Below are 25,853 nucleotides of genomic sequence, written 5' to 3'. Positions count from 1 at the left end.
GGGCGCAGCTTGATACGACCGCAGAGGTCGAACCCTGAACAGTTGGGGCAAGTATGGACACAACATTCAAGCTTGATACAGCTTTGCATTTGGATTGTGATTAAATATTTGACACAGCATAGGTTTCTGACACAGAATGAATGTGGTCTAAGAACTTAAAAATTTTAAATTGGACATTCACCTATTATGGTCCAATATCCAAAATCTAAATACATGGTTAGATTCAGCATATCAAAGAACCTCAAGAATTCAATTTTTGTTGAAATCAAACAAAGTTTAATTTTGGACCCCAATTTGGACCTCAATGTTGACCAATTTAAAAACGGGGCCCAAAATCCAAAAACTAAATACACGGTTAGATTCAGCATATTAAAGAAACCCAAGAATTCAAGAATAAAACCCCATTGAAATTGGTCAAGAAATAAGCAATTTATACGAAGTATCTTCTTTGGCACAATACTGTGCAATTAAATATTTCATGCTATTGCGCAATACTGTACAATTGACAATTTCTTCCTATTGCGCAATATTGTGCTATTGGATATTTCTTGCTATTGCGCAATACTGTGCAATTGAAGATTTCTTGATACTGTGCAATTGAAGATTTCTTGCTATTGTGCAATACTGCGCAATTGAAAATTTCTTGCTATTGCACAATACTTATTATATAATAATTTACACATCCTGTTTGGTGTGTATCTCCTACCATATCATTATTATTTGCTTTTAAATATAAATCAGAAATAACCAACTTAAAATGGAAAATTTTAAAAGAAAAAAAAAAGGAAAAAAAAAAAAATCCCCCCCCCCCCAAATTTTTTGAACCCCCTTATGATTCATCACCCCCAAACTCAATCCCAGCCTTCCCTTTGTGGAATGGTACCTTGCAGTACAATTTCAGAGAGATCCATACACTTGAACACAAGTTATTGTCTGGAAACTAGAAAAATGTGTTTTTTGGCCCCTTTTTGGCCCCAAATTCCTAAACGTTTAGGGCAATTACCCCCAAACTCAAACCCAGCTTTCCCTTTGTGATATGGAACCTTGTAGTACAATTTCAGAAAGATCCATACACTTACACACAAGTTATTGTCCTGAAACTAGAAAAATGCTTGTTTTTTGCCCCTTTTTGGCCCCTAATTCCTAAAATATTGAGGCAATTACCCCCATCATCAATCCCAGCCTTCCCTTTGTGGTATGGTACCTTGCAGTACAATTTCAGAGAGATCCATACACTTGAACACAAGTTATTGTCTGGAAACTAGAAAAATTCTTATTTTTGGCCCCTTTTTGGCCCCCAATTCCTAAACAATTCGGCAATTACCCCCAAACTCAATTCCAGCTTTCCCTTTGTGATATGGAACCTTGTAGTACAATTTCAGAAAGATCCATACACTTACACACAAGTTATTGTTATGAAACTAGAAAAATGCTTGTTTTTTGCCCCTTTTTTGGCCCCTAATTCCTAAAATTTTGAGGCAATTACCCCCAAAATCAATCCCAGCATTCCTTTTGTGATATGGAACCTTGTGGTACAATGTCAGAGAGATCCATACACTAACACACAAGTTATGTCTGGAAGTTACAAAAATGCTTATTTTTGGCCCCTTTTTGGCCCCTAATTCCTTTACTGTTGGTACCATAACCCCCAAAATCAATCCCAACCTTCCTTTTGTGGTATTGAACTTTGTGGTAAAATTTCATAGAGATCCATTCACTTAAACTAAAGTTAGAGTGCGAAAACCAATGTGTCTTCGGACGACGCCAGACGACGACGCCAACGTCATACCAATATACGACCACAAAAATTTTTATGCTGTCGTATAAAAAAGGGAAATAATTTGGAATTGAATTTATTTATGGGAAGATTAAGAACTTTAAATAAAGTAATTTATAACATATTCTAAGGTATAAGAACATTGATGGTAATTTATAACATATTCTAAAGTATAAGAACATTGTTTTTATAATATTTATATTGTAAATCATCGAGTCAATTTTTTTAGACTTGTATATTCAGAAAGTCAGAAAAGGCAAATCATAACTGTAATTGTTAATTGACTAACAAAAGTAATTTTATTAATTCTTTAAAAATAACTTCGGAGTTGATATTCCGGTCTTTAACAAATATTGTAAAATTCAGATTCTTACATAATACTTGTAAGATAAATTTCAAAATGTAAATGTAATGTTATCATGTCATACAAAAGAATTGCATAAAATTAAATAACAAGGACCAGTCCATATCAACACAAAGGTTAGAGGTTAAACAGCAAATTCAACCTTATAAATAAGTCCAAAAATGTACCATTGCCTTTCATCATAAAAAAGTTTAGTCAAACAGAACCATCTGATTAGTAAATAAATGGAAAATGTATCCCCATGGACACAGATGATGCCCCTGCTTGCATACAACATTATAAAGGGACATAACTCAAAAACAATAAAAATGACGCTACCCAAATTTGTACTAGATCTGAGTTTTGTGGTAATAAGTATTGTGTATAGGTTTCATAATGTTTGGTTGGGGCAAACTTAAGTTACAGAACGGAAACTAAAAATTTTGCAATTTTTCAATTTATAAAGGGGCATAACTCGATAATGGTTAAAGTGACGCCCAAAATTCAACTTGATCTGTGTTTTGTGGTAATTAGCATTGTGTATAAGTTTCATAACATTTGTTGAGGTAACTTAAGTTAGAGAACGGAAACTGAAAATTTTGCATTTTTTTTTTCCATTTATAAAGGGGCATAACTTTAGAATGGTTAAAGTGACCCTACCAAAATTCAAACTTAATCTGTGTTTTGTCGTAATAAGCATTGTATATAAGTTTCATAACATTTGGTTTAGGCAAACTCAAGTAAGAGAACTGAAACCAATTTTGGGACGTACGGATGTACATACGTACAGACGGACAAGGGTAAAACTTAATGCCCCCTCCGCTACGACAGGGGCATAAAAAAAACAGAGAATGTGTCTATGGGCCACAGACCCCCCCGCTTGTAAATATGAGTCAATTTACTAATTACATTTTCTTTTCTTTCTAAAGTTAATGACTTATATTTCTACATGTTGTCATTAGAAGTTTTTCTTGCAGGTTTGAGTGCCCTCATTGTTCAATAACATTTGGTTGAGGCAAACTAAAAGTTAGAGAACAGAAACAAAAGATTTAGCAATTTTTCCATTTATAAAGGGGCATAACTCAGTACATTAAAAGTGACGCCACCCAATTTCACATGTGATCTGTGTTTTGTGGTAATAAGCATAATGTATATAAGTTTCATAACATTTGGTTGAGGCAAACTAAAGTTAGAAAACAGAAACGAAAAATTCAGCAATTTTTATGTTTATAAAAGGGCATAACTCATGAATGGTAAAAGTGACGCCACCCATTTTCAAACTTGGTCTGTGTTTTGTGGTAATAAGCATTGTGTATAAGTTTCATAACATTTGGTTGAGTCAAACTAAATTTAGAAAACGAACACGAAAAATTCAGCAATTTTTATGTTTATAAAGGGAAATATCTCATGAACGGTAAAAGTGATGTCACCCAATTTCGAACTTGATCTGTGTTTTGTGGTAATAAGCATTGTGTATAAGTTTCATAACATTTGGTTGAGGCAAACTAAATTTAGAAAACGAACACGAAAAATTCAGCAATTTTTATGTTTATAAAGGGAAATATCTCATGAACGGTAAAAGTGAATTTAAGTGATGTCACCCAACTGTGTTTTGTGGTAATAAGAATTGTGTATAAGTTTCATAACATTTGGTTGAGACAAACTAAAGTTAGAGAACAGAAACCAATTTGGGGGACGTACTGGACGGACGGTACGGACAAGGGTGAAACTTAATGCCCCTCCATTATGGCGGGGGCATAAAAACCTCAGTTACTTAAAGTGGCTAGCCACATAGTTCCTCTGAAACAAGATAGCAATGAGCAAACTGACTGTCAAATCATTATTTAAAACCTTTGTAACTGTGGTCAGTGACCTACCATTCACAACCCCAACACCAACACTACTCCTCCTTGTACTCATGTTAGATATAGTTCTCCATTCACCAGTTCTTATGTCATAACACTCAGCTGTGTCTAAACCTAAAAAAAATAAAAGATTTTCAAACCATTTTTAATATAACCAGCAATTATTTTAATTTTCCATAAAACTGTTAGCACAAAGATGTCTTGCCTGAAAAAAATTCAAAGTAATACTGAATACAGGGAAATTTTTCGTGTATGTCTAATTCCAGTGGATTGAGGAAGAATCGGATTTTTGTGATTATTGATGTTGTTTTGTCAAAGTTCGTGTTAACATGTAAGTGTATAGAAAGTTTTTACTTCGATGAACAGTTGTTCAACTTACCCCACTACAATCAGATTCCCATTAATAATGATGAATCCCCAGTAGTTGTTAACATACTTGTCCTTTGGTCTCTGATGAATAGTGGTCTCATTGGCAATTATACCACATCTCTTTATTTTTATATATATTTACATATAAAAATTAAAGAACCTTAGTGAGCCCGCAAATAAAATAACTGTAAGAAAAAAAAATTGAATCATAATTTCCTGTCGATATGCACATCTACCTAGTATGTCCTTATTATCTACAAAGTTTCATGAAATTCTGTTGTGTGGTTTCAGAGGAGTTGCGATGACAAACTGTTGCAGAGGTATATTGAAGCAAATAAGTTCAAAGGGGCGTAACTCCTAGAAAAAAAAATTGAATCGTAATTTCCTGTCGATATGCACATCTACGTAGTATGTCCTTATTATCTGAAAAGGTTTCATGAAATTCTATTGTGTGGTTTGAGAGGAGTTGCGATGACAAAAGGTTGCAGTAGTATATTGGGCAAATAAGTTCAAAGGGGCGTAACTCCTGGAAAAAAAATTGAATCGTAATTTCCTGTCGATATGCACATCTACGTAGTATGTCCTTATTATCTACAAAGTTTTATGAAATTTTGTTGTGTGGTTTCAGAGGAGTTGAGATGACAAACTGTTGCAGTAGTACATTAAAGTAAATAAGTTCAAAGGGGTGTAACTCCTAGAAAAAAAATTGAATCGTAATTTCCTGTTGATATGCACAACTACATAGTATGTCCTTATTATCTTAAAAGGTTTCGTTAAATTCTGTTGTGTGGTTTGAGAGGAGTTGCGATGACAAGAAACAGGACTGATGGACTGACGGACGGACAGACAGACGGACAGACGGGTCAAAAACAGTATACCCTCCGCAACTCATTGCGTGGGGTATAATAAGAAGATGTGGTATGATTGCCAATGAGACAATTCTCCACCAGAGACCAAATAACATAGAAGTTTATGACATATTTATTCTTCTAAAAAAAATAAAAACAACACTTTATTAATTTCAAAACAAGTTCTTTTCTGGATTTACCTTCATCAGAACGCTTAAAGCCAAATATTTGAAAGTCAAGGATGTATAAGTACCGAAACAGTTGAAGAGCAATATTACCACAAAAGACCCAGAAATAATAGTCATTATGCACCAAGGACAACTTTAACTGAGGGAGTTGAAACCTTAGTTTCTTAATAATTCATAAATTTATCAACAGACTATTTAAGTTACCTGAAGACCCATCAAAACCACCAACAGCATATATAAGACCATTTAATACAGAAACACCTAATGTACTTCTCCTTGCTTCCATACTGGGACAAGCAGACCATATATCTTTAACAGGATCATAAACATCTACTGTTCTTACTCGTAAACTACCATTAAACCCACCAACAGCATGGACTAAACCATTCACAACCGCAACTCCTGAAACAAAGTCAAATGTAATACAAGTTTGACAGATATTTCATATCTATTGCATCACTTCTTTAATGATATTTGTGCACATTAAACTTAGATGTCGACTCTATACTACTTTTTTACTTTAATTTATATGGAATTCAATGTCAAGTTTGTGTATTCTTTTTTTAATGAATATATTATAATATATAAAATGGAAAGCAGTTTATTTGCAAAGTTTAAATAATACAATTTCAAATGCAGAACCTGTTTGCAATGTTTTATCTACTTGTTTTTCTTGCTTTGATCTCTGATTTTTCGTATACTTCAAATTTACACGAAACTGACATTTTTGCTATTCTAACTTGATAGCAAAATTAGCGAAACTAAACCCCTCACAACATTTCTAACTTTACAGTACTTCAGATAAAATAATAAGCATTATTCATACAGGTACTAATAAGTAAACTCTTCATCAGTGAGACTAAAAACATGTGGATGTCATTCAATTAAACATTAGACTACATACTTATTAGCAGCTGCTAACTACAAAACTATTTAATCATGTAAATTTGATAAAATTTTAGCGGCAATTTGTACATTTTTTCCTTTGCTCTTATTTTCTAATATATTTCTATATCATGGACAGGACCTGATACTTGAAAATATTAGGCAATAATGTCATGTAACAGTGCAGAAACATCAAGTTTTCATGTCCATCTGCGTCTCAATTTGTCAATGAAATGCATAGAAGTGAACAAATATCACAACGATTTGTTGTTAAGACAAATTACCGATAAAAGAATAATGGTATTTTATTTTGTGATACTGACTTCATCAACGAATATCAGCCTGCACTAGCGGGCTCGCTTGATATTCCTGCTGAATAAGTCAGTATCAAAAACAAAAATGCCATTCTTCTATATTTATCATGAACTTATTAAGATTTAAGAGAAAATAAATAGAAAAAAAAAAAAAAATTAAAACATAAAATACCACATCGACATCGACGTGATGGCATTTCTGCTAATTGATACCATCTTTCCTCCTTGAAATCATAACATTCTACACTTCTAATAGCTTTTGGTGCTTGACCTCCAATAACTAATAAAACCTATAAAAAAATATTTAACAATTTACTTTAAAACACAAACTCAGGGATCTCCGCAGAAAATTTTTCAAGGGTGGAGCTTATTCATTTCAAATAAAATTTTGCAATACTCGTTTAAATACATATATATATTCAAGTACAAAAATGTCTTAATTCTATGACTTTGTAAGTTGGATTTCTTTTTTTATACTTTGATTGTAAATATATTTTATCTTTAAAAAAAATAATTCATATCATTTGCAAAATATTGGAAATATTCTTTAACATGTAAATTTCCATTTTCATTTAATCCATCAATTTACATCTTTACATGTTTGAAAAAACAAAAGATCAAAGCAATTTAATTGAAATTTAGTCTTTTAATTGTTTTATTTTAACTATTAATGATAATCTTAGCCCCAGAATATATCCTTTCATTTAACTTATTTCAATTAACAAGTACAAGAATGCCCCTTGGTTTTTATGCCTAAGGCGATATACAGTTCTTCTTTGTTTGTAAACTAATTCAATTAATGAATTTACATAATAGTGATATTAATAAGACATTTTCATGAAAACTCTTAGGTTACTGATTTAACATATCATCCTCTCCATGAAAAATGCTGATTTTTCTTTAAGAACTTCAGAGAAAACACAGTGAAATACTAAAAGAAAAAATTATGAAATGGAATTAAGTTTAAAAAAAAACCAAAGATTTTAAGAAAGGAATGAAGTACAATAAAATAACATTCACTAGGCCTTGTAACAAATATCTTTTGATGATTAAATACAAAATTTTAAAACTAAAAACAATGCTTTTTCAAATATTTTTCAAATGTTTTATATTGATCTTTTTTTTATGCCACAATTTCTATCTTATTCTACGAAAAAGAACTTACAGCTGGTTGATAAAAAAAAAGTAATAGATACTATATTTATAAAATCTTATACTACAATACCTTTGGTAATCCTAGAGGAGTTCTTGGTAATGTTCTTGGTGTTTTAAATATAGCTTTTTGTTCTGTTTTTAATAGATGATATTTCATAGCCTCTATAAGAAAGTCTTTACATCGACTACTAGTTTTAATCATTTGTTCCTCTTCAACTTTTTGTACAAGATAGTCCTGTGTCATTAAAGGAAATCGCACATTTTCTAAAAGTTCTGATAAAGTTTGTTCCCTATTTGATATGTCATGCTGGACCCATGAAATTACAGCCTCATAAACCTGGAAGAACAAAAATATAATAAGAACATTGTACTGTTGCCTCAAAAAAGAATATTTCACGCTTTATCAAACTTTTTGTTTCACTGGTAAAAAAAGGCCTCAGTAGCTGAGTGGTCTACTGTATCACTAGCCTTTCAACACTACTGTTGTGAGTTCAAACCCTACAAGTGGTACATGTAGGTGCAACTCCACTCTTAATTGATCAGGATTATCAGTTTTCCTGCAAAAGGTTGGTGGTTCTCTCCAGTTTCTCCATTAATAAAAACTGACCGCCACAATATAGCCAATAGTACTGAAAGTGGTGTTAAACACCAACAATCAATAAATTAATCAATCACTTGTGAAAAAAACGCATGTATACAGGTAATTTAAATTTACAGATTTCTGTGTACAAAATTATAAATTATCCCCTTAAATCATCTGCAGATAATCAATATGAATTTGAAAAGCTTAGCCAGTAAATTTTATTTCACTACAAGAATCAAATTTTGAGGTGTTTCCTCATTTTCAATGAAGTACTTTTATGTAACTTTTTATTTTTTAATCTTGCTGTTATCCTTACCTTCTTGAAAGAAAGAATAGACCACTTTCGAGTTTGTTGCATTTCCGTCAAAAACATTGGTTTTAGTGAACATCATTCATGCATTTAGGGTCATCATCACTCTTTCCCATGTTGAGCAACCGGTTTAAAAAATATGATGCTATATTGCACGAATTATTTGGCAAATCAAATTCTTATAATTGATAATCAGCACTGCTGTCATTAGCTAATTGTGATTAAGTACCTACGAAACAAACATTATTTCTAGTTTATCCTGCACAATGATGATCAAAAAGACGATTGCTGAACTTTAATAGAGCAGGGATACTGGCGGTCCCTTCTATCTGGTAAATGACATCATAAAGGCAAGCATAATTGAAGAACTTTTCCAGTGAAGGACATAACTCGAAAGTGGTCTATTGTCACATCAAAAACTAAAGTAACTTTCTAGAAAGTAAAAGATGTCTATTTATGAACTAAGGTGTGTATGTTGTAAATGATATAGATTTTTTTCTCTCAGTGAATCCTGATTTTCTTACTCAATTTTTTTACTTAAATGAGACTATTATATAAATAAAAGTTCCAATGTCCCCTGTGTTGCACATATTTTATCTGTCCAAGGGGCATAACTCTTTTAAAAATATTTGATCTGCAATGAATTTTTTAAGTTTCCAAGACATTGCTGATATAATCCTTTGATATGAATTTCATAAAAATCTGGCACAAATTGTACATGTGAGAGTGCTTATAAAGCAATTTTGCATATAATTAATATTTCCAAGGGGCATAACTCTTTCAAATATGATTGATCTGCACTGATTTCCAAACTTGTCCGAGACATTGCTGATATAAACCTATCATATAAGTTTTATAAAAATCTGACAAGAATTGTACATATGAGAGTGCTTACAATGCAATTTTCCATATAATTAATATTTCCAAGAGGCATAACTCTTTTTTTAAATGGTTGATCGACACTGATTTTCAAACTTGTCAGAGACATTGCTGATATAAACCTATGATATAAATTTTATGAAAATCTGGCAAGAATTGAACAAGTGAGAGTATTAACAAGACTGAACAGATAAACGGATGTAAGGGTGCCCTGTATTTCTAGGTCTCCTACAAGGCATTGCTCAGGGGACAATAAGGAGATGTGGTATGATTAAAATGAGACAACTATCCACTAGAGTTCAGATGACATTTATATCATTTCTTTTTAATTAGGTCTTTCCACTTTTCTGTGGAAAGACCTATTGGTTTTCTTCTGATTATTTTTTTTTTTTTTCTTCCGCCAAATTTTGTTCTTGCAATAAATTTTTGTTTTGCAAGATGTCGCTTAGATGTTTCGTATATGATATCAAACAGTTTATGCGCCTTTGAAATTGACCCTGCTTAACCGAATACTTTTCATTGTAGGAGTTATCTCCCCGAACACTGTTTTCCTTGTGCATGCATCTCCTCCGTAACCGTAAAAGAAAGCGACAAATTTATTTTACCAAATTGCTCGTTATATCCTCAGGATGTTGTGTCCAATTTTGACCGAAGCGATATGTAAACTCCATATGAGAGTTATTTCCCCTTCTGTTTTTGACATAAGGGATATATAAATGTATAGCATGAATGGTAAGTGATAGAGACCTAAGGTATATTGATTTGAGATCCTTGGTTCATATAAATGAAATTGAGGCCAAGGTCAAAGGTCAAGGTCATATACTAAATTTTGACTTTTCCTTGTTATTTGATCTCCTCTGTCACTTTTAAAATTACAAATCAAAGATCTAGTGCAAAATGTTTGCTTAATTGTGATTAAGATATGATACATTAGGTCTGAAACAATCCAATGATATCTTATAGGAGTTATTGTCCCTGAAATGATTCAGTTTAAGGTTAATTGATTATTACTCCAACTTGGTACATGATAAAGCCATAGGGTCTTTTGCAAACTGTTGGTTGACATATGACCTTGAAAAAAGTAAACCGGAAGTGACCTTGAGTGAATCGGAAGTAGTATTTTTTGCACTTATTTCATGGAAAAGTACCTAGAAACCATATATTTTTTGAATGATCATAGGTTAACCTATCATTTGAGACCAGAAGTGACATTTTATAAACCGGAAGTAGCATATTATCTTCCTTATTACAGGCATAAGTATATACAAACTATATATTTTTGGAATCAGTGTGAATAAAGCTATCATATGAGACCGGAAGTGACATTTTCTAAACCGGAAGTTGGCAATTATCTCCCTTATTTCAGGCAAAAGTATAAAGAAACCATTTATTGATTGAATCAGTATGAAGAAATCTATACTTTGACGCTATTAATAACTTTGAGTAAACCAGGAGTAGCTTCCTATCAATTATTTAGAAAATTGATGTGGAAAGACCTTCAATTGTTCTTTGAACAATTGGTTTTTCATTTTCTATGTATTTATTTAGGGTCTTTTAGAGCTTGCCGTGCTGTAAGAAATAGAAATTGTTTAAAATAACAGTAACGAGACAACTATCTATAAAAGACTCAATCAAAAGGATATAAAAGAGAATAGCTACACATCTAACACATTCTTTTCAATTTTCTGTCTGACCATATCTTTTGATTTTTGTTTGAAAGCTGTTATCTCCCTTTTAAGGGGAAGGAAAAACACATAGCACTGTATATTTATACCTGTTCTTCCGTTATTACAGTAAGTCTGTCACTCGAGATCAGTTTACATACACTCTCACATGGTAGAGACAGGAATTCATCGTAATGTACAACATCACTGTAAAAAACAAGGGTACGAATAATTTCCCTTGTTAGAAGATTGATACAAATGCTTCAATTCAGAATAAGTTATCTGGTTTTATTTGTCCTCAATATTTTTTAAACACATTTATTTCACAAAGAGGATATAAGTTAATAATTTGTCCACTTGGTTTGATCGGGTACTCATTAGCAGACATGATTTTAAGTTATATGGTTTGCTACTGACCCCCTACAGCCTCGACCCCTATGGATTTTACTAACCCTCTATGGATCAGTAGGGGGTTAGTAGTGAACCGTATAAAGATTTTGTTGCACACACGACTTTTACTGCAAATTTTTGTAAAAAAATCAACCATGAAAATACAAAATACGTTAATAGATGACGTCACCATTAACAGTAGACGTGACGTCATGAACCCCATATGAAATCTACTGGCCCTTTAAGGATCCATAGCCGGTCACCATGTGACGATGTTAAACCAATCACGACGTCACAAATTTACCTGAGATGCGATAAATAGTGTTATTAAATGACTAAACAAATTCTCTTCACTGACTTAAAGCAAACAGAGTCTTCTTTGATAAAACATTATATTCCCTGCAGGAAAAATCATGAGAGGTTAATATAAGATTTGGAACAGCTAACATGTACCTAAATATATATATTCCAAGGCAACTTCAATGAAGTAGGGTTATGATGTCATACAAATTCTCGTTTTTTCTATTTCTTCTTGTTTTCGGTGTAATTTTTTGTCTTCTTGTTTTTGGTGTATTTTTTTTCAGTAATCTTTAGTAAATATTTCAACTTTCAAAAGTTAGCAACTGAAAAAGCATAACAACAAAGAACAATTTAAAGTATCTTGGGCAAATACTAGAAAATTGGAGAAAGATAAAAAGTCATAAAATAAAACAATTGTTGACTTTTAATATCAGTTGATACATTGATTAAACAACCCCCGAGATATGACATTCACCCCCGGCTGTTGAATATCATATATCTGGGGTTGATAAACCATTGTATCAACCTCATCAAAAGTCAATAATTGTATATTAACATTTCCTTAAAAAGATTCTTCTGTAATATTTGAATTTAAAATACAAACCAAAGCCCAGGTGTTAGCAATATTAAGGCCAATTAGAAATTATACAGCCAATATAGTGTCAATAAGTAGCATAATTATATAACATCACATATGGAAATGCTTTTGTCAAATGCAAACAATGAATTTTTGTTAGAAAGCGACATAAGATGTGTTACTCCTTAAAAGTCCAAAAACAAATTTCAAGATCTGTTCAGTACAAGATACTTACACAAAATGTTGCTCAGTGTATGTCTGAGCATAGTTTTTAAGGTCTGTACAGTACAAGATACTCACACAAAATGTTGCTCAGTGTATGTCTGAGCATAGTTTTTAAGGTCTGTACATGCATGAAGGTCAGAGAAAGCTTGTATACCCAGACAGTTTGATGGGTGTAGTTGAGACTGTAGGAAATCACAACATGCATCCCTAACTTCTGTCATCTGTAATATATTGGCCGCAGGCAGTAAGGTCTGAAATAAGAAAGCTTAAATCTCATAACTGTTCAGAGAGATGTATAAGAGTATCGTGTGAAGTCATTTTATTTTTCTGAAGATATTTGAGTCAATATGTGTAAGTCACTTCATGTAAGCTGTAATAGTAACCTAGTGACATTGTCTTGCCTGCAATTGCTACTATCAATGTAAAACTTTAATGTTGACTGCCAAAAACTAAGTCCAATTATCATAATATCTAGAAAAATAAAAATGACCTCAATGTTTTTCTTCATATTCTAATTCTAGATTATTGATAAGCTTCTGTCAAAGTATCATAACATTCAATGAATGTTTAACAAAGTTATTGATGCCAATAAAATTGGACACCATAATGAATGTAAATCTTAACTAAAACAATATAAGTCTATATATCACTAAAAAAAGGAAAAATTCAAAAAATTCAAAATTTTGCTCTGGATACTGTGTTTTGATAATAAAAAAGCTTCTGCACAAGTTCCATAAAATTCCATGAGGTGTGACAAAATGATTGATTTCTAAAAAAAAAAGACAGACTGAACCTTAATTTTGAGGGGGCAGATGGAATGCAGGACTGCTATGGATCTCTTCCATGAAGTTTGTCATAGACTCAACAAAAAAGTAACATTGTTTTTTTTCTCACTACATAAAATAATTTTATACTACCTGAACATTTTCTTCTGTAACATGAATTTCAGAAGTATAAACAAAGTCAATGAGAAGCACCAGAGCTTTAGGGTCTATTTCTTGTAGCGTAATCCTCTCTGCTTTTGCTTCTGCTAGATCTTGTGTAAACATGGCATAGAAATATGAAGTACATGATGACAGAACTACTTTGTGGGCAGGGATTTCAGTGTCTGCTGCAATCAATACAACATCACACAACAGATTTTCTCTGAAATAAATAAAAACATACTTCTTACTCAGATACATGTACCAACCAATTTATCATGTTTATACAACTTTAAAACCAAATATATATTTTAATAAAATTAGTAGAGATCTCATTCATAAACTTTTAATTTTCATGCATGAATTGCAAAGAATTCCACTCAAACCGTCTTTATTAACTTGCAGTGATGTGAGAGTGTTTTTGCTCTGTGTTGAAGACTGTGACTTTGAGATGAAGAACAGCTCCTTTGTTTTTAGTTTGTGTTTTGCTGTGCATGTACTGATTGTGTGTCATGGATGGATACCCCATATCCTTTGTTTTTCTATTATGCCATATTTTTCTCATAATCTATACACATCTATAATATCGAATTGTTTCATACAATAATTGAGTTTATACATCTTTAATGTTGATCACTTGATGTCTGGTTTTGGTGGGTTTTTCTTTTGTTGTGTTGGTTTGCTTCTCTTTTTATTCTTATGATAAATTGGTTCTCATCAATATGGAAAATACTTTTAGCAAAATGTTGGGGAAAATCAAATGCAGTGTGGGAAATTTACAAAAGACCACTTGTTGATGTGTGCGACATGAATCTTGGGTTTTTTACCCCAAAAAAATTCCCATACACCAATAGCTACAGTCTATTATAAATTTATTTTTAGAAAAGCAAAAAAAATGCATTGTAAATTAGACTCATTACTTAATTTGATATATATACATTTACATAGTAACACATTCACTCAGGTCAAGATAGACCCATCTTGATTTCATGTAAGCTATCTCAACTGTTGCAAATCTTTTCAAAATGTAAAATCATAAAAAGATAATGTCTTTTTCCATTTCTGATTATTTTGTGTATTAATCTACCTAATAGCCTTCAATGAACTACACATTCAGTTACATGTATAATTTTTTTTTATCACATCTCATTACAATTTCATTTCTTGTAAAGGTTATGCTTCATAAATCACCTTCTCAGCTGGTTTAGAACCTCAAATGCTTTCTGTGTATGTTGCTTATGTTTAAATGCAGGACGCTCTCGACCTTGCAACATCTTCGGACGTACATCCATGGTTGCCATTTTATAACCATAAAATGGTCCAGCCTTAAACTACGAAATGACCTACAAAAGACAAGTTTAAATATGCATGTAAATTGATTAAGTTTAAGCAAGCTATTAGTGATGAAAAGGTCATGCTTTTTCTTTCTTGTGGACATGTTAAAGGTGAAAGTGATATTTTCCCTAGGCCTTCTCTCTTTAAGAATCTTACTTTTCTAGGCTTAGGTCTAAATAAAACATGACACAAAATCCCTATATGCACTTTATGAAACCAAAAGCAAAGCTGCTGCATTTTGTGAAAAGTTAGATTACACCTGAATTGATTTTTATGTATCCTTTATTAATTGCTAATGAACTTAAATGAAGTAATGGTTTGTCATGACTACTTTTCAAAATGTTGCATTGGTACCTACTTCAAGTGTTGATTGTAGAAGTGGACAGTAAGAAACTGCAGGGGAAAACAGAATAAAGATCTGTAAACAGAATTTATAGGAGATTTATGATCATTTTCAGGTTTCTCTCACAAAATGCAGCATTCTGTGTCAGAATCAATTTATTGTCATTGCTTAGTAAAGTTTGGGAAGGTATATGCACTAATAATATTTCAAAAATTATTGTGAAGAAAACTGTCAACTGGTCTATCTCAGTATATATTTCAATTTGGATTTTATCCTTTCTGTAACAGTTATTTCACCAAGGTTGGACATAGTTGTCCTTGTGCTATGTTTGGTTTGGCTATAAATCTTGTACTCTTATTTTTGTTTAGTTACTGTTTAGGTACTGTGCAGCGAAATATTTAAAGAAGGAAGGTCTTGTGTTACTTTGAAAAGGCTGGAATACTGTAGTAAGTGTGATTTTGAAGGTGATTTTATTGATGTATGCTTCAAAGGAGAAGGTCAGGTAAGGGCTAGTTTTGGCCTAATATTCGAAGTACATCTAATAAAAGATTTTTTACATTTTTTAAACACTTAAGTGTCAACTTCAGTTGATTAAATTAGTTTATGTAAAAGATTTGAACTGATTTGGTCATTAGAGAAGCTCAAATTCACGCATAAATATGCAAAATCTATCAAATATGCCATAAAACGTCATTTTTCAGATGTTTTTTGTCTAAAATGGAAGTCGCCGCATTCGTGTTCAGTCTCAACCTTTATATATGTTATGTATTATCATCAAATACAACATATATTAAAATATTAAGACTGAACACAAATGCGGCCACTTCCATTTTAGACAAAAACCGTCTTAAGATTAGCATAAATGCTAAAATTATGAAGATTTTAGTAATATTGCAAGAATTTATGATGCTATTACCTGCTGCATGTGCATTGTATTGTCAAAAACAGCCCATATTTATGTCACAGAAGTATTCTATTTTCCAATAAATAGCTAAAAGTTTACATTTTAACATATTGGTAAAAATGCTATATTTTGGGGCCAAAAAGGGGTCTTACCAGCCTACTCCTTTAAACTTTATAAACCATTTTTGTGTTTTCTGTACAGGCACGAAAAATCATTGGAAAACAGTTAAATTTATTTCCCAAATTTCAGATTTTAGGCTTGATCTAACATATTTCAGTTGCTCTAACATTGTCTAACTTGACCGGGTACTTGATGTCTCACCACATAGTAGGTTACCTGTTGAAAAATTACATACTCCAGAGTTGAAAGTTTGTTATATGAAAATCGTTTATTGATGCTTTATATGTGAATTTAGATGTAATCCACCAATTAATGGGTATTCCTGTCTGTCTTAAGTGTTTTACATAACCTGACAGCACTGTATGGGCTGTCGAAAAATTATATACTCCAAAGTCAAAAGTTGGTAATATGAGAATTGTTTATTGATGCTTTATACGTGGGTTTCGAACCCTGTCTGGTTCAAACAAAAGACTTTAAAGTGGCATATAAGTGTTAGAGCAAAGACTGATTGGCTCAGAGTCAGAATAATGTGTCCGGGTAAGGTGACATGTCTTCCTGTGGCTTGTTGCCTTGTGAACTAGCACGTTAAAAATCCGGCTAGGCACGTCTGTCTAGAACAAAGCAGGGTAAATATTCATATAACATTAACATGTTCTCGTCCTGAATATGCATATAAATTTGCCGCTAGACGTTAAGCAGCCATCCATCATCATCTTTACATGCGAATTGAGGTATTATCCATCAATGAATGGGTATTCTTGTCCGCCTCAGGTGCGTCATATAAACAAACAGCAATATATCATCTATTTTAATTACTATTAATTGACAATTTTTTTCAAAAGTCTATTGGTGAGAAATCAAAATGATTGGATTTGTAAACATAACAGACAGAAAGAAACATTCCTGTTGTGGGCATTAACAGCACATAAAAATGCAAATTCGTCTGACAATATGAAAATTAAGTACCATGCTTTTATAGGGAGTAAATAATTATGTTAATTTTCAAAAGGAGTCTGCAAAAATGACTTTTTTCCTACTGTCATCTGTGTATTGACATTTTCTGCCTGGAACCGGAAAAGGAAGTGGTTCTGAAAATTAGCAGGTGCGCAAACTCGTAGCTGGTCGCCTACGACTTATTTACATATGGCGGCCAAGTGTGAACTTTCTCTTTCGGCAAAAATATTGAATTAATGAAATGAGGTTTATGTTTAAAATGGGAAGCTAAAAAACATCATGTCAGTTTTACAGGTAATTATCTATATTCCCTTGCATTTATGTACCTATTTGCATACGTTAATGGATTTATATGTGGTTTTAATTGCTTTTTGATTGAAAATAAAAGGACATGACATGTGCGGACTTGAAATTGAATCGAATAGGTGATTTAACGGTAAATTGTTGTACAAGTGAAGGATATCTAAATCATCTATTTGTATAGGAGAAATGTCAAACAATAAATTAAATGAAAGAAAAATATATTTGACATTGTAATAATATTTATTATTTTGATAAATAGAATGGAAATGTTTATTGATGACAAATAAAATTTGTATAAAATATGTTATTTCAGATATTTTTAAACAGAATTAAATCATGGTCTATTTACTATTAGTAACTGAAACTATAATACAATTACTATTCCTATAATCTAATTACCAATGTCATGAATGTGTAATTAGGTGATCTGTCTTTATCATGATTATTTTATTAATGGTATTGATTGCAGTAATTAAATTAAACTTTGTCAAGTTTAGAAATTTTTATTTGACACACTGAAAGAGTGGTTTTATTTGACATGTTGAAAGTGATTTGACTAGATTGGTGCTACTAAACATGCTAAATGTTTTAGATATGTAAATGAAGTTTGAGTTAGACATTATTAGGTGCCAGTTTAAAGATAAAAAGTTTAATACCATGTAAACTGTAATTGTGTTGAGCTTTTTAATGTGAATTTATTTGTGAGAAAACCAATAATATAAGTTAAAAGATATTTGTATAAAAAGGATTATCAGTTCAGTTTCATATTCAGGAAGACTAATAGATAACTAATTGTAAACAAGAAGAATGAGCAAGCGAAAGGTAACATAATACTCAAAAACATCTATTTAGACCCAGTACTCTTATTGCATGATCTGTTGTACATGAAGATCAGTGAACCTATCTCAGATTAAAATTGTCTGTATTAGACTACACATTTCATATGCACAACCTTTTAAATTGCATGAATAAATATGTTTGATACTAACTGGAATGTTTATTGTTCACATGTGTTGTGGGAAAAACCTATCACTGTTATATAATTGTTCTTTTTATCAGAATTATCAACATTGGCACTGTGCATGCAGGTTCTTTGCCAGTTTAATTGAACTTCAAATTGTTGTCAACATTCAATGTTAAAGTACAATTTTAGGATAGTTTTTTTTTGCAATATATTTTCAGTTTGAAGATGAAATGAGTTGCAGAATAGTAATTTTAACCAGTTTTGTGTTAGGTTTCATCCATTTTCATCTACATGTATACTAAAAGTATCTCTTTTTGGCAATACCTTTCTCACTGAAAAGTGCTAAAAAAGGGTATCACAATCATTTTTGATGCTTAAAAAAAAAATAATATGAATAGATTCTTAATTGCACATGTTTTGCACACCATATATTTGCGAAGAAATCAGTCAATTTTTGTGAGTCATTGATGAATTTATTGTCATATTTCCATATGAAGAACAATAGTCAAAGAACTCAATCTTTGCTTGGTTTCATCCAATACTTGGTGATAGTTCCATCAAAATTATACTCTACATTTTACATGTATTCTTTCTCTAAATCTTCTGTTTATTATTCATATGTTAGAGGCATCATCTGGTGTTGGTTCATTTCTATCCTTCTAACAAAAATGGGAAATTATTTTTTAACAATAAGAATGTTGTATATGATGACTATAATCAAAAATAAATGTAAAACATGTAAGTCTGAGATTCAGGATCTTGAATGTTATAAAAAGTCCTTTTCTTACTTTTAAAATGAAAGTTCAGCAATCCTTAAAAAGATTTAAATTGTTTGTTTGAATAAGGATAAATAAATCACACAGTTTACATACTTATGTAACACACATGAGTAAGAATAAAAATTGGGACAGGAATACATATACTGTACTCAGGACATTAAACAAGCAGAAAATAACTTCATAACTAAAAAATGAAGAATACCTAACTTACAAAAACCAGGAAGTTTAAGATGAAGGCTTATTACTGTTATACAATATTTTGACTCTAAAATTGTCAAAAACATGTCTGTTTAATTGGCCACTTGATATGCAGAAACATACAGTAGTCACTTTATTTCTGGCCTACAATAATACTGGTTTCTTATCTTTGCATACATTGTACATCCATTAACAGATACAGATTTCAGCTTCAAACAATTGTGCATCGAATAAAAGTGATACATTGACTGTACATAACTCAAATATTATTTCTGTCAATACATTTCTTCATATGAACTATTTTTCTATTGAATCATGCAAATTTAAAATTGATTGTTATCTTTGGTACAAGATGTAACTATTTTTTATTGCTGTTTGATGAGCAGTAGATATATATATTATGTACAAAAATGCACAGTTCACTGTACAAGTGACATCAACTTAATGTGGCAAAATATTACTAACATTTAGTTTGACAGTTTGCAGATACATGTACATGTAACTTTCCAATTGAAAAAAAAATTGTAAATGTTTACAAATATTTGTTTTGTAGGTTTATTTGAATTGGGCTAACTCAGTTTTAGCTGATATAGATAAAGAAGTAGAAGGGATCTCCAGTATACAGGAAGGACAAGTGCTTTGTCAGCTAATAGACCTACTATGCCCAGAAGCATGTCTTCTCCAGAAACTACAGGTATTAATTCCACATTTTTTGTTATCCCCTTTGATTTGATGATCTATTTTGAAATTCTTATTGTCTTTCTATTTTGAATAAGATTTAGATTAATAAAAATTGGGTGTGGAGAATGTTTTGTTGAGACAGCAGTCCAACAACACAATAAAACCAGAATAGACTCATAGTAGTAAAGATATATGGTCTTCAATGATAGACGAGTATCTTTTTCTTGCAATGTTGGGTTGCTGAGTGACTAATTGATTTTTGTCCCACATCTCCTTTACATTACTATACCAGCCTTTACAATTGGCAACAAGCCCAACACCATGCCAGTAAAATTCCTGAAAAGAGTCTTCACAAGCCTTATAAATACAAAGAACTTCTATGAAAAACTTACGTTTTTTTAAAGACAAATATATTGAATTGACAGCCAGACTATTAAAGATAGTTTAATTTAGATTTGTATTGAGGAATGTCATTTAAATGCTTCTGATGATGTAAAGGTGATCTCTTCTGACAAATCTGCTAATTATATCCTATTATTGGCTCTTTACCTGGAAACAAATAATTTAATCAATAGAGGCTCAGTTTGTCCTTACAATTTATAGATTTCTTGTGCATGGAGAAATCTGCAATAAATCACTATCTGCTTCATTGATTTATATATGTATCAAATTATTGTGATTAAGAGAAAATTATTAATTAATAGATTAATGTATAGATGTTATGGTCAGCTGAAATATTGATCATGATAATTTTAATCAATGTAACCGTGGAATTTCAGTTTGATAAAAAGTCAAGGCTGGAATTTCATATTAGCTAGCCTTGACATTATATATATATATATATATAAAAATAAGAAGATGTGCACAGTGGTATGAGACAACTATCCACCAAAGTTCAAATGAAGTGGATGTAAGCAATTATATGTAACCATACAGCCTTCAACAACAAGAAAAACCCATACCGTATAGTCGGCTATAAAAGGCCCTGACATGTTTTTGTACTGCATGTACTACATGTGAAGGACATCCATTTAATTCTATAAAAGGCCAGCAAAAAGTTGGTTTATAGAAAATGCATATTCCTTTATATTTTGAATGAATAATTTTAAACTAAAGTCTCTCTGAAGTTCAAATTTTGGATCTTTTCAGTGTAATGAAAAGTAAATCATGCTTTTTCATGTTTGCAAGCTTTATATATGGGATTTGAATACATATATTTTAGTATTGATATTTTGTCACATACATGAAATTGTTATTAAAATAGTTTAGCACTTACTATTTGTTCAGAACGACATATAGCAGTACAAAAATGTATAGAGATTAAGTCCAATATTTATCAACATTAAACATTAAATAAAAATTTAGACCAATAAAAATGAGAAAAGCGAATTACTAATCATGCTAATATTGGGACTAAAAATCTCAGTTCAAACTATTACAAAACAATTTCCTAGTTAAATTTTGCTTCAGTGAAATTCAGTTGTTATACAATGTATACCATTTTAATGTTTTCATGGTATGTTGTAGGCTTTAGGGACATCCCAATTACCAGAAATGTACATACAGACAGCCTTAGATCACATGAGGAAATATGGCATCAAACTGAACTTCTCCAGCCAGGGTAAGTTTTAAAGTAGCTTCACCAACATATCTTTATAGACTTCTGTAAACCTGATTAGCCAAAACTGTTAATGAGAAAAGGCAAACATAAGAAGTGATCACTACAAAAATCTCTTTACTGGAAACCTAGCTAGTTGTCCAATGGTCCCAGCCAGTCCTGGAAACAGACTGTTTGACATCAGCTAGCTCACCTCAGATTTTGGAAATCAATTTAACTTACTGACAAGTCGTAAGTTTGAATTAAAAAAATTTGAAAACCTTTCACAGTCATGATTAATAAAAAAAAAATGTTGTCTTTTTTTCTATTTGGTCATGGTATTGTGTGTTTTTTTCAACTTATGATTTTTAGTGTCCCTTTGGTATTGATAAAATTCTGTCTTTTATTTGTATACAAAAGTAAATATGTTAATCAAACTCTATGGCAAATCAATTTTGACAATATTTTGTAGATATTTTGAAATGTCTGTTACAGACCCCCTACTGTTTGGTTATAGATTATCAATATATAATTTAAAACAAATTACATAATATATTGGGTAGTACCTATTTTAAGAAAATTAAAGTTATAATGATTACAGTGAATTGGAAAATAAAATTCCGTCTGCTAATTTTCAATTTGATGTCTATTTTATAAAGTTGTTGACTTCATCACTTTTAAATGATTTGAAAATTAAAATCAGCATGACACGATTTAAATCATTTACATTTTAAAAGGAAGTACAACATTCTAATTTATGTTTATACCTTTTAATCTTATGTTTATTCCAGTTTCAATCAATTTTATAAGTCAATTAAGAAAGTTCCTTTTTGATCTTTAAGAAGATTTCTTCAAACAGTAATTGACGGAAAATCAATGAAAGGTTAATTTATGAGAGTTAGATGCTATAACATCTTTATACTGGCATAATTGATTTATATGTGTACCATTAAATTTAAAGATATATCTGTTTTAATTGAAAACTTTCATGCTAAAGTAAGAAGATCCTATGGGAAAACTAACAAAAAACTATATGGCCAATAGAAAAAAAGACAAATAGACAAACAACTGATTAGAAAATCAGATATTCCTATTACGTAATATAACCGCAAAATTCTTTCCTACTTTGACATTTAGGATGATATTTTAAGGTTGTAACTGATAACATTAGAATTTGCATTTGACTTATTTGTGTATATACTAAGGTCAGAGTGTTCTAAATTTTTCTGTTATAGACAGATCTCTTTTTAGAAAAAACACTGAGTAATTTTAGAAGTATAATTAAAATTAAACATACCATAAAATTTGAAAGCTGAAGGAACAATGCATTGTGCTAAAATACCTTCAAGTTCTTTGTTAGATACCTGAATAGCACAAAAATTATATACAACATAATTACTAATATATATAATATAGATCTTTTTAAATGAAAAAGAAATTAAAAAACCCAATCCTTAAGTCTGATGTTCGTTTAAACTTTTCTGCACTTATCAATTGTACAATGCATGCTAATTCTCTATTCCTTTTTTAAATATCTCACAAGAGTTTTGATAGAAATGGAAACCATTTAATTTGAAAAGTAATAGAAATTTGCTGACTTGCACCTTTTATCATGTATTGGCAACAAAAGTAATGAGGGAATTAAAATGCAAATTCAAAAGTCCCATACAGGATTGTAAATGACAAAATAATTTGTCTCACAATCAAAATGTTTAAATCAGGTTTGATTAAAACCTAGGAACAAGTGATATGGATTTGTTTAATCAGTAATAAAACTCAATGGTTAAGTTCAGTTTGCCATATAGTTTGTCCTTATGCCCTTTAAGGAATCAAGAATGTTCAAGTATTTAAAAAATATACATCCCTTTCTTACATGACTTTCTATGGAAAATTCTTAGAGTTTGTAAACTTGAAAGGAATAATGATAAAACATGCAAGTGGTTACATGTGAGCCAAGTCTTTATTTTAAACTTTGTTGTTTCTAATATGATTCAGTTCGATGACAAACAGTTTTTGGACTACACTATACAATCATGTATATGTATTTTAAGTCTGGACAAAATCAGAATTATGATTCGTTTTCCTCTGTAATGAATAATTGATGTTGTGTTTTTTGTATTTATTTTCTGATGCTTGCTTAGAAATATTCTAAGTCTATCTCTGACACAACCTCATGAATACAGTTTTCAAAATTCATAGATATACTTATTACATGGAGTAAGACTATATTTGTGACTAATTTTAGGACCCATAAAGATATATTTATGTCAGTAACTTCTACGTAAAAATTGAGAATAGAAGAAAATAGAATTTTCAATATCTCCTTGTATGTCAATAGGGTATAAAAATTCTTGCAACAATCACAAATTCAATTTGCTATAACATAAAATATATAGATCTATAATCTGAAAATGTTAAACACTAGTTCTCTATTCAAACATGTTAATTGTGAAAATTTCAAGATTACATTAATTTACATGAAGATATCTATTATAGCACAATTTGTCACTTTAAAAACTCAAAAAAAAAACATCACATTAAAGGTCTTATGAAACTAGCAGGATCAAATTAATTGAAGGTTTAACTTAAGTAAATTCTTGTAGTTCAAAGCACTCCATTTATTTTAATACATTGATATAAGCTTAAACGTATCTTTATTTTGGCCTTTAACTGTATTCATCAGATAGATACATGCCATTTAATACAGTTCTGTGTCGTTTAACATAATGATACTTTAGATCTGTTCGGCTCCAGTCGTCCATCGAAATTCTGCCAAATGATATTTCAGTTGATTAAGAACAAATTAAAATTTGGATGTAGTTCATACATTGTTCAATACTCATTGACGGAATTATGAAAAGGTCAAAATTCATTATTAATATTTTGTAGTTAACACTTGTAATATTTGTTGTCCGATAAGCACAATTTTGTCCTGAATAGAGTATCTGCCAAGTGACCAAAATAATTTTGAATGGTACTCAAGATTTGGAACACTTTATTTCTAAAGGAGTGTTTAATATTCCAGACAGTATTTGCATATTTACATAATTATATTTTGGTTCCGTGACAAGAAAAGTGGTCTATTAAAATATAATTTGTAAAATGTACTTTAAAAGCTGTTAAAGTTGTTGAAGAGCTTTTGATGGCATTTTGAGGCATTGATCATTTTAAACAGTCTAACACTTGTAAATGTAACTCAATTGTGAGAACTCTAGACTAATATGCAGACTGTTTTTTTGTTGAATGGAGGACAATAAATGTGTATGCTGTTCATTTTCCCCATATTCTGGGTATATACTTGTTTCTTTCTACAAATAGGATGTCTTCTCAAAAAGGAATCTAAAGAGTGCAATCCAAAGGTTAGCCCATGTTCATGCATTTTCAGCTGACCTCTTCTATGTTACACATACATCTCCAAATAAATTTGAGGTTTGCCTCAATGGAGTTTTAAGAGAATAGAATAACTTTTCGTCCACTTTTACTTCTTTACTAACATTGGTCATTGTTTCAAGTTTACATCAGGTTAAAATCTATTACTATATCTGATAAGTTCGTAACCCATTTTTATGCCCCCGACTAAATGCAAGTTTTACCCTTATCCGTCTGTTTGTACGTACGTCCGTCTGTACGTCCCAAAATTGGTTTCCGTTCTCTAACTTGAGTTTGCCTCAACCAAACGTTATGAAACTTATACACAATGCTTATTACCACAAAAAACAGATTCAATTTGAATTTTGGTGGCGTCACTTTAACCATTCTAGAGTTATGCTCCTTTATAAATGGAAAAATTGCAAAATTTTTAGTTTCCGTTCTTTAACTTAAGTTTGCCTCGACCAAATGTTATGAATCTTATACACAATGCTTATTACCATAAAACACAGATCAAGTTTGAATTTTGGTCACGTCACTTAAACCGTTCTAGAGTTATGCCCCTTTATAAATGGAAAAATTGCAAAATTTTTAGTTTCCGTTCTCTAACTTAAGTTTGCCTCAACCAAATGTTATGAAACTTTTACACTATGCTTATTACCACAAAACACAGATCAAGTTTGAATTTTGGTGGCGTCACTTTAACTGTTC

The 25,853-nt window shown here is 31.1% G+C and overlaps 2 protein-coding genes across 9 annotated transcripts in view; one reads left to right on the top strand and one right to left on the bottom strand.

The window, feature by feature from the left end:
- Positions 1 to 17,371, bottom strand: part of LOC127708544 (kelch-like protein 2) — a 31,107-nt gene extending 13,736 nt beyond the window's left edge. The window contains exons 1-9 of one of the 3 annotated variants that reach the window (XM_052213451.1): positions 17,335 to 17,371; positions 14,787 to 14,938; positions 13,590 to 13,818; positions 12,748 to 12,923; positions 11,291 to 11,387; positions 7,815 to 8,081; positions 6,762 to 6,879; positions 5,595 to 5,792; positions 3,998 to 4,099 (exon numbers count right to left, since the gene is read on the bottom strand). In XM_052213451.1, the coding sequence (XP_052069411.1) occupies positions 3,998 to 4,099; positions 5,595 to 5,792; positions 6,762 to 6,879; positions 7,815 to 8,081; positions 11,291 to 11,387; positions 12,748 to 12,923; positions 13,590 to 13,818; positions 14,787 to 14,896 (1,297 nt within the window). In that variant the 5' untranslated portion in view covers positions 14,897 to 14,938; positions 17,335 to 17,371. Of the gene's footprint in view, positions 1 to 3,997; positions 4,100 to 5,594; positions 5,793 to 6,761; positions 6,880 to 7,814; positions 8,082 to 11,290; positions 11,388 to 12,747; positions 12,924 to 13,589; positions 13,819 to 14,786; positions 14,939 to 17,263 lie in introns of all 3 variants that reach the window. The other 2 variants (XM_052213450.1, XM_052213452.1) reach the window with 2 other exon arrangements.
- Positions 17,372 to 17,411: 40 nt separating this feature from the next.
- LOC127708540 (uncharacterized) overlaps positions 17,412 to 25,853 on the top strand; it is a 36,485-nt gene continuing 28,043 nt past the window's right edge. For 4 of the 6 annotated variants that reach the window (XM_052213443.1, XM_052213441.1, XM_052213437.1 and 1 more), the window contains exons 1-3: positions 17,412 to 17,545; positions 20,049 to 20,189; positions 21,704 to 21,797. In XM_052213443.1, coding sequence (XP_052069403.1) covers positions 17,531 to 17,545; positions 20,049 to 20,189; positions 21,704 to 21,797 — 250 coding nt within the window. In that variant the 5' untranslated portion in view covers positions 17,412 to 17,530. Of the gene's footprint in view, positions 17,546 to 18,327; positions 18,377 to 20,048; positions 20,190 to 21,703; positions 21,798 to 25,853 lie in introns of those variants that run through there. The other 2 variants (XM_052213440.1, XM_052213439.1) reach the window with 1 other exon arrangement.

Source organism: Mytilus californianus, unplaced genomic scaffold, assembly GCF_021869535.1.
Source record: "Mytilus californianus isolate M0D057914Y unplaced genomic scaffold, xbMytCali1.0.p SCAF_7, whole genome shotgun sequence".
Classification (NCBI taxonomy): domain Eukaryota; kingdom Metazoa; phylum Mollusca; class Bivalvia; order Mytilida; family Mytilidae; genus Mytilus; species Mytilus californianus.
The sequence above is the reverse complement of the archived record's forward strand: the minus strand, read 5'-3'. Positions and strand labels throughout refer to the sequence as shown.